Source organism: Castor canadensis, chromosome 5 (assembly GCF_047511655.1).
Source record: "Castor canadensis chromosome 5, mCasCan1.hap1v2, whole genome shotgun sequence".
In the NCBI taxonomy this organism is placed as follows: domain Eukaryota; kingdom Metazoa; phylum Chordata; class Mammalia; order Rodentia; family Castoridae; genus Castor; species Castor canadensis.
In genome coordinates this window covers 124,290,153-124,305,380 of record NC_133390.1, presented here as the reverse complement: position 1 = coordinate 124,305,380, position 15,228 = coordinate 124,290,153, and the positions used below count along the sequence as shown (strand labels likewise).

The 15,228-nt window shown below is 38.5% G+C and overlaps 1 protein-coding gene across 20 annotated transcripts in view; it reads right to left on the bottom strand.

Moving 5' to 3' along the window:
• Nucleotides 1-15,228, bottom strand: part of Rbms3 (RNA binding motif single stranded interacting protein 3) — a 1,393,896-nt gene that overhangs the window by 502,872 nt on the left and 875,796 nt on the right. For all 20 annotated transcript variants that reach the window (XM_074074015.1, XM_074074014.1, XM_074074016.1 and 17 more), the window contains one exon: nucleotides 3,644-3,702. In XM_074074015.1, coding sequence (XP_073930116.1) covers nucleotides 3,644-3,702 — 59 coding nt within the window. The remainder of the gene's footprint in view (nucleotides 1-3,643; nucleotides 3,703-15,228) is intronic.

The window sequence follows — 15,228 nt, the reverse complement described above, 5'->3', positions numbered from 1 at the left end:
AAACAAAAAATTCTTGCCTTCATAATGCTTAGTTTTAATCTCATAGCCTTCATCTGAAGCCAGAGCTGCAAATGATTGAAAAGCAAGTGTTTCCATGAAAGACCAGATCCAATCTGTGCTCTCCAAGGATATTTCAAGGCTCTTGCTGATTTTATTTACAAGAGGCATCTCCTGCATTCTTTCATTTCTTCCCTTAAGCAAGCACTGGTCATGAAGAGCTCAACTTCTGCCTTAAATAAAAGGGCTTCTTAAATAAAGAAGTAAAGCTTGGCATTCTCTTCTAATTATTTGCTGTTAATCTAAAATTATTTTACCAAGGCAAAGAAAAGTGGTGTGAGTTACGGAGGTTTCATTGAAACCAGCTCATTGTTCTAAGACTTGTACTTTTTTTTCCTGAAGAGACCACAGAACAGATTCAAAGAAATGCTGAGGGAATAACAGAATCCTACACTTTAACACTTTTGTTTGCCTTAATATTGCCAGTATGTTGAAGATGAGGTATTGTCACGTATTTTCCATGTAAAACTCATTTAAACATCACAACATTCTATGACTGAGGCCCTATTATTACTATATTTTTATAGATGGGAAAATCATGGCACACCAAGGCTGTGCCATGGCACACCATGGCAAAGAAAAGTGGTGTGAGTTACGGAGGTTTCATTGAAACCAGCTCATTGTTCTAAGACTTGTACTTTTTTTTCCTGAAGAGACCACAGAACAGATTCAAAGAAATGCTGAGGGAATAACAGAATCCTACACTTTAACACTTTTGTTTGCCTTAATATTGCCAGTATGTTGAAGATGAGGTATTGTCACGTATTTTCCATGTAAAACTCATTTAAACATCACAACATTCTATGACTGAGGCCCTATTATTACTATATTTTTATAGATGGGAAAATCATGGCACACCAAGGCTGAGTCATTGACTACAGGTCACACAGCTAATGTATGTCCCATAAGCTAGAATTTGGACATTTCCTGTATTATTCTTAGTGCAGAAAATGAAAAAGTGTTTAGAGTTGTACATATATATGTATATAGATATGTAAGTATATCTACATAGAAGTAGAGAGATATATGTCCCTCTATAGGTACAGATGCATATATACATATTTTCCCACTCACATGTATACATATCTTTAAATATAGCGTTGAATAAAATATTTGAAGCAATGTTCTTAGTAGAATAACGAGTATCAATGCTATGCCCTTTATTGCTCTTTTGTGTTAATTTTTCAAAAAGACTCTGCCAATTTAACATGGTACTGATGATCCAGTTTTACACTAATGAACACTGGATAGCCTATATGTTATGTCTGCTGCTTGAGTGGATATAAACTATCACCACAAATTGCTTTAATTTTTATGTTTCCAATGATTGCCTACCTTGCCCTAAGGACATCACTTGTGGGGTAGCCCTATTAAGTTTTTGTGTTTTTGAAGCTCACCTCTCACATCCCTCTTTCTGTGGGAACTGTGAGTAGAACCTCTGTCTACTTGATTAACTTCTTACCTAAAGCCTCCAATTTAGAGTCTTGTATCACCAGATCATATAACCAGCTCAACTCCACTTCAACTATGGTCTTTAGACCATGGTACAATTCCAGTAATTTCTCCACAAATACCCTCTGCATTAGTCACTTTCGAGCTTTTTCCTTGCTTTCTTTCTTGGGGATTTTCAGTACCTATCTGATCAGGTCCCCGAACTCCTTATATCTTTCTCCTAACCTTGACAACTTAATTTCGTGGTCATCATTAGTAATTATGAACAATTTTCCTCAAATGTAATTGTTGACTCTTCCTAATTATTCCTGCTTGCAGCTACCTTGAAAATTCCATAGTGATCCTTTCCATTGTTCTATGGATAAATGAGGAAACAGGTGACTCCTTCCTCATTTTCCCTTGAACTATGTTTTTAATACTTTCTTTTACTTTTACTTCTACTTTCCCTCTTTTTTTTTTCTTTTATTATTCATATGTGCATACAAGGCTTGGTTCATTTCTCCCCCCCTGCCCCCACCCCCTCCCTTACCACCCACTCCACCCCCTCCCACTCCCCCCCCTCAATACCCAGCAGAAACTATTTTGCCCTTATCTCTAATTTTGTTGTAGAGAGAGTATAAGCAATAATAGGAAGGAACAAGGGGTTTTGCTGGTTGAGATAAGGATAGCTATACACTATACTCTACTTTCCCTCTTGGTAACTAAGTTTCACTCATTTTGGCTAAAATAATTTTTATATATTGGGCTAATACATGTTGACTATTATATCACATGTATTAGAATCATATTGTATCAGCTCAGAAACCAATTAATATTATGGGACACATGTTGTATATGTAATTAAGTTAAAAAAAATCCAGGATAACATTTTAATAACTTCCAAAATCCTGACTCCTTCCTTCTATCTCCTGAAGTCTGTGCCTTGTGTGATTTTTTACTGTAGCTACAAGGGTTTACTTAATTACACTCTAAAATTCTTTCTCCTGAATATCAGACTTTCCCAGGCCCACCACTCTACCTTGAATTTATAAGTTCCATTCCCCCAGAAAGGAATCTGTATGTTTCTCTCCAATAGTATAACTTTGTGGGTACTTCTGTAAGGGACCTCCCTTATACTCCCAGACATACTAGGGAGGTGCACTGAACCCAACAAGGATGTCAGGATTGGCTTCTTGGTTTCTTTTCAACTAGAGACTGAACTATTGTGTGGCAGAAACCACACGTTATTATTATTACTCCCATAGTACTGGTTTATAGGAGACATGGAATGCTCTTTTTTTTTTACTGCTAAAATGAATCTGAGTATCATTACCCAAACAGGTTAGGAGTATATGAATGTTCTTCCCTATAACTTGTGCCTATTTTATTTGCATGTGAAATAGGACCAGAGTTTAGAATGTTCTTGGCTCTACCACACTTCTTGATTTCAGTATTACAACTAAGGCTGGATTAGGAACAACAAATAACATATGTTACAAGAAGCATTCCAATTTTCCAGTAAAAACTGAGTCATGCAAGAGAGACCATATAGATTTCACAAATAATTTAATAAAACCTTTAAAAGTGTATGGAGTTCCCAGACACAAAGAAACATAAGCCACAGATACGGTCAAATGACTTCACAAGTATTTCTAGGAAAAGAGTCTGACCTTAACAAAATACCAACTCTGAAATCCTGTGAGGTATTTATAGCCAAAGCTTATACAACAAGCCCATTAGCAAATTCATCCCTAGTCAACAAATGTTGCTAGAGCTCTAAAAAAAAAAAAAATATTCTTTGCCTAGGAAAGTTTTCCCCAGTGTTCCTCATTTTTATATAGGAAATCAATTTGCATCACTGATAATATCATTCAAATCAGACAACCCAAAGTTGTTAGGAAGTAATTTAGTTTTATGCTGAAGCAATTTGATGCTTGCTCTGATTTGTGGTTTTCATTTTGTTTGTTAATGAAAAAAATTAATGAGCAATGTTACCAGAAATACAACTCATCAAATCATTGGCATTATTAAAGAGGTTTGCCAAATACTGCATACTGTGGTCATTGTGCAGATGGCACCCCCACCTCTGTGACGAACGCCCCATCAATTGAACAGCATAGGCGAGAGCTCAGGGTACAGATGCTGTCACACATACCTTTGCATTGATTTGTGTTTTTGTCAAGAATTGCCTTTGTGGATACAATTTTTCCATAGCTGAAAGAGAGAGAGAGAAAGAGAGAGAGAGAGAGAGAAAGAGAAAAAAAAATCCATGTTATTAAATCCAATGAAGACATTTAAAATGCACTGTTGGCACACAAAATTGAGCATGAATAAACCCACAAAATAAGCTCTGAACTCCCACTTCAGACATGGATGATCTTTCACCAGCTCTCCTTTAGAACTTCAGAATGCACTTCCCTACATAAACTCTGGGCTGCACCTCCATTGATAAACCCACAAGGCTGTGATAGGTGTCTGGAAAGGGACTGCCTGTGATTGAGACTAAAGGAAATCACAGCCTTTGGATCCACAGATGAAAGCTTTGGTGCCAGTCTGAATGGGCTTGTGGCCATATGCCTCTGCTAGACCTTGAACAGTTCAACCCAGCCTCTGCAGGTCACAGTTTTTTCTTCTGTAAAGGAGAAACTACATACACCAAATCTTCTGATTCAGTCAACCTTCAGGAATCAGGAGTCTCCAGAGGCAAAGTAGTACAGCAGTTAAAAGAATCTACTGGGCACCACACTTCCATGATTCACATCTCAGGTCAGCTCAATGTGTTTGGCAGGAAAGTCACAAGTACTCTTTGTATCATTTTGCCATCTTGAGTGATGTAGATATATTTACTTCTAAGTAATGACCTGCATTATTACTTGTTTACAACTTATAAATAGCTAGGAGGACAATGTCTTCCTTACAGGGTTGTGAGGGCTACCTGGGTTTACATGGAGTACTCAGGACATAGGCTGGCACAGTGGCTCAAGTATTAGAGCACCTGTGTAACAAGATCAAGATCCCAGTACCACCAAAAAAGAAAAGTGCTGAGGACAGTGGCTGACACAGAGTAAGCATTCACTAAATGCTAATTTTTCTTCCAATTATTCCTGGTTATCTGCTAAAAAAGTCAGTCTTAAAATAGATGAGAAGTAAAATGGGGGCAGGGGTAAAGGTTCCATCATGATTGACAGCTTAAAACATTATTACTTGGGCCGTTAAAATCTTACACTAAGAAATTTGGCAGGTAAAGTCATTTGCTAAATGCTCTATGGAAATAGAATATTGAAGCCCATTAAGCATTGTTTCAAAAAGAGGCAGGGAGATAAGAAAGAGTAATACAGGGGGTGGAGGGAAAGTTGATCAGAGTACATTATATGCATTCGTGGAAATAACACAATTAAATCCCTTTGTACAATTAATATGTCTTAATTAAAAAGTTATTTGCTAAAAGATAATTTACATTTATAATTTAAACTTGCTTTTAGTGCCAGGATTTCATTAACTATGCCGTATTAGCGTACTACTAACAAAGCCCCCAACCTCACCTTTCTCACCTCACAATAAACACATCCATGCCTGCTTCAGATTGTACTCCATCCCAAGGTTTTCTTGGGAAAGCAACCAGTAAAATAATACCATGTTTGAACCTTCTCTTCAGGATCACAGCAATTAACCAGATGTAATGTTTACTAGGTTTGAGCTATTCAGGCAAATAAACATTTGAAAAATGTACAGTAGAAAGAAAGAGAAGAAGATAGAGAAATTTTGCTGAAACTTTTTTCCACAAAAAATACACCAACACACACAGTATGTGAGAAGATAATGATCAAAGAAAGAAAACTCAAAACATTTGTAACCAAAACAGACCAGGGATAGAAATCCTTAAGACAAAAATCCTTCTAATTGGTTTCTAAACCTATTCTTGAAATTTGTATAGAAGTCCCTTCAAAATTAAAATTAAGCAGCATCTTTTAAAGATGAAATAAAAATGACCGTATTTCATACTGAATTACATCTCACAGTGGGGCATGTATGGTGTATATATTGTCCCATTGTATCAATATTACAAAGATATCCTTTCCTTCATTAAATGCAGCATGGGTAAAAAATGACTATCATTGTTTTATAGAAAGAAAATAAGTCAAATGCATTCTTATGGTAAACATTTGTGAGAATTTTGGCAAACAACTTTTTTCTTAAAAAAAGAAAAAGAACATTATTTCCCAGAAAGTATTCCAATACTACTATAAATGGAAAATCACTGAGAGAGAGAGAGAAAACAAAAATGCAAACTGTACTAGTTTTGACTGCCCTAGCTCTAATTACACCCCAGGTTCAACCTTCCAATAATACAGAATCACAAAACAATGGAACCCAACTCTGAGTACTTCACACAGTATCTACTCTGACCAGAGTTATAGGAGTTTCATTCCTTGGCTCAGTTACAACATTCTGCATTAAAATTTATTTCACAGACCTAGAATATGCTTTGAACAAGAGAAGGTATTTAATGGGCTGCTGGTTGCCGTTCATGTCTGAACTTTTACAGTGACAAACAGATACTTTCTGCATGACTGACACTGAATTCCCTGTGATTTGCAAAGTCAAATCACAAAGATGTAGGTAAACAACACTTAGTTTTTGAAAGACCCAAACCACTATAAACACAAAAATCACCAATCTAATGAACCTGTGAAGAATTATATCAAGTAAACAACGCTTAGGCTAGTCTTTTAAAAATCTAAACTACCATAAATACAAAAATCACCAATCTAATGTAACTAATGTAAGAATTATATTAAATGTCTCTTCCTGACTCTTTTCTCAAAGTATATTATTAGAGTAAAAACTACTAGATCAACTAAAATTATGTTTTTACACATGCTGAAAGGGTAAAAAAATAAAAACAAAAACTTCTGAGGTAAAAGGTAATCCTAAACATGTATCACTTTACCTATTCTTCCCCATTTTTGGGTTTAGATCAAGACTTAAGTTTTCATAAAGTTTTTCTTCTACTATGCCAACCACGAATGGAAGAAGAACTCTATTAGAGAAAAAATGTGACCAAATTACTGAGTGATGGCTGGAAATAGGCACTGGTCCCATGTGCCTCCTGGCTCCAGAAGCTTTCAGACAAATCTAATTCACCACTCCAAGCTTTCATTTCCCACAGCAAGTAGAGATAAAATACTATCCACAACTGGCTTCCGTTGCTCTTCTGGGGGAAAACAAATAAATGAAATAAGTACATTTTATACGACAATGCTCTCCATGTAGAGCTTCTCCAGCCTATATGGCAAGCCCCTCATACAGCACTGTTAGGTTACTTTTAGACATTGAAAGTGTGCAACTCCATGTCACATGTACCATCTCACAAATGACAAAGCACCAATCATCTAGTCCACATGTACAGCCAGGTCCCAAGCAACGTTCTCCTTGTGTCCTGCAACAGCTGTGCATGTTATTTTGAGTTTTCATAACTGAATGATACCAATTCATATGTCATTTATCAGTGCTTTAAAATACTTTTGCACTAGCTCATCAACACAAGCTTTACATTTCATTTTATAAGAAATAGTCAGTTCATTCTTAAATGGCATCTGAGTCAAACTATATTTGTTGATACACTTGATTATTCTACACACAGCCTAACTTAAACTAATGGCAACTTTTATTTTCCATACTTGGAAGAGAAAATAAGAGCTATTATGGGTCTACTCTTCATGAATTATGAAGACATCAAATTGGTAAGATATTTCTATAAAGAATTTATTTTTAAACCCTTTGCTGAATCACCCACTGTGTATATTAATTCAAAAAAATACAGGCAGACTGAAAATAGCGTCTCTGCAGTCAATTAACTCTCAGCTAACTCATTTTTCACAGCCTTCTGAACTGATACCAGACTAGAAGAAGGGATCACATTTATTTAATGGATGATACATTATCCTTTTAGCACTTGTGAGTGTTTGCCTCCTTCTGGATGGCTCATTCATTCTTTAGCATGTGGGGATGCTCACAGAGCACACTGGTAGTTGTAGGGTGTCAGTTAGAAGGTGACAGGGCAAACTTCTGGCTATGCCATCAGCTAGGTGTCATTTACAAGCCCACACCGTTACTATTCTGAAGTATTTACCACTTCAACCTACAAACAAATGGTCAAGTCTAGGCATCCTTGTTATGGGCTAAAGTATGTTTCCTGAAGACTAATTATTGAAATCTCCACCCCCAGTGCCTCAGAATGCAGCTGTATTCGGAGGTGGGGTTTGCAAAGAGATAATTAAGGTTAAAAGAGCACATAAGATTTGGACGCTCTGCCAATGTGACAGGCATCCATCCATGAAGAGACAGACCCAAAAGGAACCCAGGTGAAGACACAGGGGAAAGATAACCACCCATCAACACAGAAACAGGCCTGCCAGCACCTTCATCTCAGACTTCCAGCCTCCAGAGCTATGAGAAATTAAATTGGCGTTAAGCCATTCAAAGCCTATATGGCAGCCCTAACACAACCTCTCATCCCAGGCCTCTTGGCTCTGGGAAAGGGAAGAGAGGTAAGAGGAATCAGAGGACAATAGTCCTGCTTTAAATGCTTGCTCAGTGATTTGACACTAGGTCCTTCATGTCCTCAGCTAAGACATTGAAGCTCTTTGTTATGCAGATAACAGAGGCCAAGTGCAATGGTGATGCCCAGAGCACATTACGATTGATCTAGAAGCTGGTCCTCAGTCTTGTAGTCTAGGCATCCTTTTCTAACTTCTGGAGATAGTTTTTTTTGTGTGTGTGATGCTGGGGTTTGAACTCAGGACCTTGTACTTGCTAGGCAGGCGCTCTACCACTTGAGCCATGTCCCCATCCCTTTATTTGCTTTAGTTATTTGTTACTATCTGACCCTATTGATCTCATGTTTTTGCCCACAGATGATCCTTTTTTGGCCATCTGTATAGCTGGCATTACAGATGAGTCCCACCATGCCTGGCCTGGCTTGTTTCTTGAGATGGAGTCTTGTTAACTTTTTGCCAGGGTTTGCCCCAAACTGGAACTGTTATCCTCCTGATCTCTGCCTCATGAGCCACTGTGCCCAGCAGAGACAAACTCTTAAATCATGGATCACATCAAGTAATTTTCACAAATCTATTGCACAAACCAGAATTTTTTAAAATTAATGTACACCTTGGGGTAAAAACCCTATGTAGAACTCAAAATACAAGTATTAATAAGGTAGAATTAGACAAAAGTTGTTAGAAGAGGAAGTGTTTGATGAAGGGACAATATTTTAACAATCAGACATGCTTTTTATAGTTCTTTTGTTTAAAAGAAACAAGTCTAAAACTGTTTCTTTTTTCAGGCCTGCATACTACTATTTAGTAAATTATTGTTTCAATATCACAAATGGAGCCAACAGCATCCCAGGTCAGTAATGCTGCACTTCACACTTGACCTACCCTAAGATAGTGGTCTCAAACTGTAATGTGCACCAGAATATCATGCAGCTCTTGGTGTGACACAGATTGCTGGGCCCAACCCCAGAAATTCTGCCTTAACAGATGTGCAGTGGGCCTGGAGAGCTGGCCCCGGATGGGTCTGGTGGTGGTGGTGGTATTTTAAGATCATTTTCAGGACTCCAGTGACTCAAGGAGCTTTCTGCAGACATGAAGAACTGCTTTCATGACTGAAAACATGTTCTTTTGTTCAAATAATATGCCACATTGAAGAAAATGAACAATGTTTTTCAGAGTTTCTGCCTAATGCTATTTGTCATTTAGCCAATACAATGACAAGTTATAATTCAAGCTTGGCTGGTCAGATATTCTTCTACAGATACCTTTTAGGAAGAAATTAAGAGAAAACACAGACAATATCAATGTAACTCTCTTTCTTCATCTAAAATAACTAATTGATAGTAGTTTGATTGAATTGGAATCTTAATCTAGTGAGAAATCTGGCAAAGAAATACTTAGTAGCTCGTTAGTGTCTTCACCATTTCTAAAATTAGAAATGCACGTAAAACTAGGGGCCGGGTGTGGTGGCTCACACCTGTAATCCCAACTATTTAGGAGGTGGAGAAAAGAAGATCATGATCATGGTTTAAGACCAGACAGAACAAAAAGTTAGCTCTGCAGACCATTTCTCAAATACAAACTAATAGCAAAAAAGACTTGCTTAGCATGTGGGAGGCCCTGAGTTTCAGGCTGTACTTTAGGTTACAGATGTTGGTCTATCGTTGGGGAATATAGACTGCCATCATAGCAAAAAGTAGTGAGAATGGGATTTCCCTGCAAACAGGGTTGTATATCACATCCATCTGGGTACTTTCTGCAACTGATAACAGCACTTCAGCACATTTAACAGACTTTCATATCTGGTCAGCTAATGTGGAAAAATGATGACCTTTATAATCAAATCACAATAGACTTTAATCTGAACTCTACCGCCTATTGGACCTCAGATAAATTATTACTGCTCCCCCACCCCCAGTCCCTGTTCCTTGGTCTTGTAATGTAATTTCCAAGCCCTGCTTCTCATAGCATCTGTCAGGATGAAATAAAATAGTGTGTGTAAACTCCTAGCACAGCATTTAACAGGCTTCCATCCTCTCACCAAATCCTGTCTTACTGCCTTCGCATTATCTCCAATGAAAGTAGCTAAGGTGTCAATGTGTCATGCCTGTGTGGTACAGCCCACATGTCTCAGTCCTGTGCTGTGAAAGACTCCACGGAAAGCTTGTGCCTCAGCATTATTGTGGCTTCTCATTTGTACTCCAAGTCCATTTTGGTTTGCTCTTGGCTCACTGGCCTCCTTCTATCCAGGCCTAACTTCTTGCTTGGCCTGTTCTCCAGGCTCAGAATCTACTGCTAGACCTGCCCTATTCTCTATTTCTTCTTTCTGACCATCAGCAAAGAGTTACTCAGTTGACCACATCTTGACCATGGCCTTCCTTGGTCCTCACTGTTACCAGTTTCTTGTTTATTCATGCACAACTGATTGTGAACAGGACCACACCCCAGCACCATCCCAAAATGTTCAACATGTTAATAGCTTTTAGCTTTGGGTGGTTTTCAAACACCAGAAATTCATGGGTTTCAATTTTAAAGCCTCTCTTCCATCCATCCCATTAGTTGGCACCTACTGCCATCCTATTAGTTGGCACCTACTGTTCTCTACCATTCAGTGGCCTTGCTGTGCCAAGATCTCTACCATAAGTCAAGTTGTGGCAACCAGCAGCCAACACCAAGTGGTGGGCACTGTTTCCCACCTGCATTTTATGAGGAGAACAATGAGCCCAGCACATTTTATGGAATTTCCCCAAGGTCATACGGCTAGGAAGTCTCTAAAGTAGGATCTAGTCTCCCAAGGTCTGGCTCCAGAGTCCATGCTCTGCCAGTACTTCAACAGCTGCCTCTCACATTTAGTGCCACCTACTATCCCTCCTATTTCAAAATAAAAGTCGCTGTTTCTCCTTATCTCCCCTCTATACCTCATTTCCCTAGATATTACCTGTATTTTTCTGAATTGGACACTTTCCCCTGAAGCCAAGTCTCCTTCTCTACTGCCTGCCTTTAACCATTGCAAGTTCTTGCTTTACTTCCTTCTTCTCATTACAGAATTTTTACCTAACTCCTAGATATTAACCTCTATTTATTGGAACACAATACTTCGAAAAGTAACCAGGAACTTTTTGGTTTTTTTTTTTTTTTTTTTTTGGGTGGGACTGGGGTGTAAACTCAGGGCTCCATGCTCTCAAAGTAGGCAATACCTTTTGCTCTGGTTATTTTGGAGATGGAGTATCACAAAGTATTTGCCCAGGCTGGCCTCCAACCTCGATCCTCCCAGTTTCAGTCTCCCAGTAGCTTCCAGGAACTTCTTAATAAATAAAATAATCAGTTACCATCAACCTTGACTTCTTACACCACTTGACTTCCTAGATTGTCTACCTCCTGAAATATTCTTCCCCTGGGTTCCAAGCACTGCCCTGGCCTGGTTCCTTTCAAGTACTTCTGTCTTTACTTCTATCTTGTGTCCCTTTTCCTCCTCCAGGTCACAGAAACATATTTATATCCAGCTTAATCCTGAGTCCACTTGTGTTTTGATGGTAAAGAATGCATTAGACTGGTGATTTTCTAAACTTAGTGTGTGCAAGACCCACCTGGATTGGCTCTAATCCCGATGTTTCTGATTCAGTTTTTCTAGATTGGATACAACAGCTAATCCAAACACCACAGGACAAGAGCTATTGCACTGGAAATCTCCTTCATTACCAGATCTGAATTCCCTTTCTTTGGTGTTTCACTCTCATATTTCCTTTTCTAGAACTACCTTTATGCTCAAACCTCAGTCCTGAATCTCCAATTAGCATTCTCAGATACCTCCCCTTGGATGGTGAATGCTCAGTGCAAATTCTTCAGCAGAGTTGAACTTGCCACACACCCCTTTCCAGGCCTCTCTGAAAACTGTTCCACCAGAGTCCATTTAGGTAGGAAAACTCATGTAGGGTGGTGACTCCCACTCAAGTCAATTTTTCAAAATGGGATTAGAAATTTTATTCAACAATATGAAGGCCAAATAAGACAGATTTTCTAGGTAGATTGAATCCAAAGACTGTGAGTTTGTGACCTTAACACTGATGTATTCTAACCTCCCCTTTCTTTCTGAGTAATGCAGCTCCTTCAAAGCTGAACTACATGCTCTGACTTCCTTGACCACTAGTTACTGTTCCAAAATTTAAATAACTGCTATACTCACAGACTGTATAAAATCACCTGACAGTTCATTTAATCTTTGTACTATTTTACAATCTTGGCTGTGTTTTCCCCATGAGATTGTCCCTCCAGCCACACCTTCATTTTTAGGGTTCCACATGTTTTATGCTGCCCTGATCATCCACAATAATCCAGACAGAGGTTGGTGTACAATAAAACTCCAGGAAAATCTGTTGAGTTTTGGTTATTTATAGGGACCTGGAAAGTTTTGCAGAACAGAAACACCTACTAATATTTGGACTAACTACATCTGTAACACACACACCAGACACACACACATACAGACCACCACTTGAATACCTTCCATGTGACAGAGTGCATTAGATATCTTATTTCAAATTCTCACACCACCCAGTAAGTTGGTTTCATCATTCTCATTTTTTTAAAGATGAAAAAAGATGGAATGTGATATATTAGGTTACTTGTCCTAGTTCACACATGTTTCAAGTAACTGCTTAGATTTAAGGTCAAGTACATTCAACTGCTGAATCCCTGCTCTTTCTTTGAATAAGCACCAACAGTCTTTGGAAACAATAAACTGGACATTGACCACTGACTGAACTCACTTCCAAAGAAATTTATTCCTTGAAGAAGTTACGGTTTACAACACACAGCACATTCTAGCATATTTGTTTGCGTAGTTAATGCAAACAGATTGCATAATGGAAATACAGCTTTGCAGCAGATTTACATTGACTTTGCAGGGAAGACATCAAACTCAGATTCCGAAAACCCGGTCATCTACAGGCTCAGTAGTATTTAACAGAAAACTCCACCAAACACCCAGAATTTGTAACCATTTTCAGGGGCAAGTTCCACACTAGTGGGATCTTGCTATATATACTTTTGTGACTGAAGTCTGAATGTTTCTGTCGCCTCAAATTTGCATGATGAAATTTACTCACCTATGTGAGGTAGTTTTGGGAAGGGATTAGGCTAGAAGTCAGAGTCCTCATGTCAATGCCTTTTGTTTTTTTTTGACCATACTAGAGTTTGAACTCAGGTACCTTGCACCTGAGCAAGTGCTCTACCACTTGAACCCAAGTTCCCAGTCTTTTTTGCTTTACTTGTTTTTCAGGTAGGATCTCATGTTTTTTTCCCAAGTTGGCCTGGATGGTGATCCTCCCACTTAGGCCTTCCATTAACTGGGATGAGAGGTCCATGCCACCATGCCTGGCTTATTGACTGAAATCTGGTCCCACTAAATTTTTACCCAGGCTGGCTTCAAACTCCAATCCTCCTGATTGATCTCTGCCTCCCAAGTAGCTGAGATTACAAGTGTGAATCACTGTTTCTGGCCTATTGTCCTCAGAAAAGACATCCCAGAGAGCTTCTTTTCCCTCCCACCATGTGAGGATACAGCCAGAAGATATCTGGAACCAGAAAGCAGACTTCACCAGACACTGAATCTGCCAGTGCCTTGACCTTTAACTTCCCAACTTCTTGAACTGTGAGAAATAAACTGCTGTTGTCTATAAGCTGGCCAGTTTGCAGTATTTTGCGATAGTGACCCAAATGGACCACGATGATTGGTGTCTACTGTATCTGCCCGCACAGTTCCAAAGTGCATAACAGGTTATGGAAAAAGTTCCATGTTGCTACTGTTGCTAAAGATGTAGTAGCTTCCAAAGCACTCAGCTTCATTCTACCTTCTTCCACGATTATTTTTGTCATGATCTTTGTCTCTTCATTTCAACTCAACTGACATGTCTCTGATGTCTTTCCTCTCTTTCCCAAGTAGCCAATTTATCATTAGTCCTGATCCAACAGGACATTTGGGCACATCTCTGTTAGATTGTATTGGGTCATGAATTATATCAATGACAAAATACATTATTTTCTCATTATTGTCTTATACCTGTATTGTATTTTTTCTTATCCTGATATTGAGGAAGAGTAGAGCACAATTCTTATTTTTTGTTATATTCCCAGCCTCAATAAATGTTGAATGAATAAATATATGAGTGGATACCATATATCACACTTCTAACATAGACAAGGTGAGTAAGATGTCAGTGAGTGTCAAGTCCATCAAGGCAAAGATTTATCTCCCACTTGCAAAGCAGCAAAGAACGCATCCTAGCAAAATGGCCCATCACTTCTTAATGTCTGATGTTTCATTTTATCCAAAAAGAATGAGCAAAGCACTGCTCAAAGGCCAAACTGATAAAGAGTTTTAAAGTCTGTTATGAAATGTTTTCTGGAATTACATTATTTTAAGTCCTCAAACACAATGAAACAATTTGAGATAAAACACCAAAAAGAAACTCCATATAGCCTTGTAGCTGCTGTACACTTTTTGGTGGATACATAGTTTTTACTATTGGAATGTCAAAGGCAAAGGACTCAATGCCATTTCTCAGAGAGATTTTGGCTACAAAAGAATGATTGATCCTTGTCAGCTGTCTGAGAAATCTTTCTGAACTTCATAACATTTAAAAACACACTTCTGTGATTAAGTTATGTAGAATGCCACTGCTTCATTTAAAAGATTTAGAACCCACAGAAGTAAAATAGAGAAAGTCACATCATGCAGAAAGAAGTAGTTCCAGGAAGGTAATTTCCATTTTTTTAAAGCTCACACATACAAACAGAAGAACCCATGAAATGAAGTCCAATCTTACTTTAAAATAACTTTTTTCCTTAATTACAAAAACATAAAACAAATTGTCCAGGTGGAAAAGAATGCAGGCATTTCTGTCAATGTATCAACCTGTGTTAAATTTTGAGGTGTGGGTTGGATGAAGCTGCTTCCTTTCCATGAGTCCAACAGTTGTGGATTGACCCCAGGAACTACATCCAACAGTTGTGGATTGACCCCAGGAACTACATCCAATAGTTGTGGATTGACCCCAGGAACTACATCCAACAGTTGTGGATTGACCCCAGGAACTACATCCAACAGTTGTGGATTGACCCCAGGAACTACATCCAACAGTTGTGGATTGACCCCAGGAGCTACATCCAACAGTTGTGGATTGAC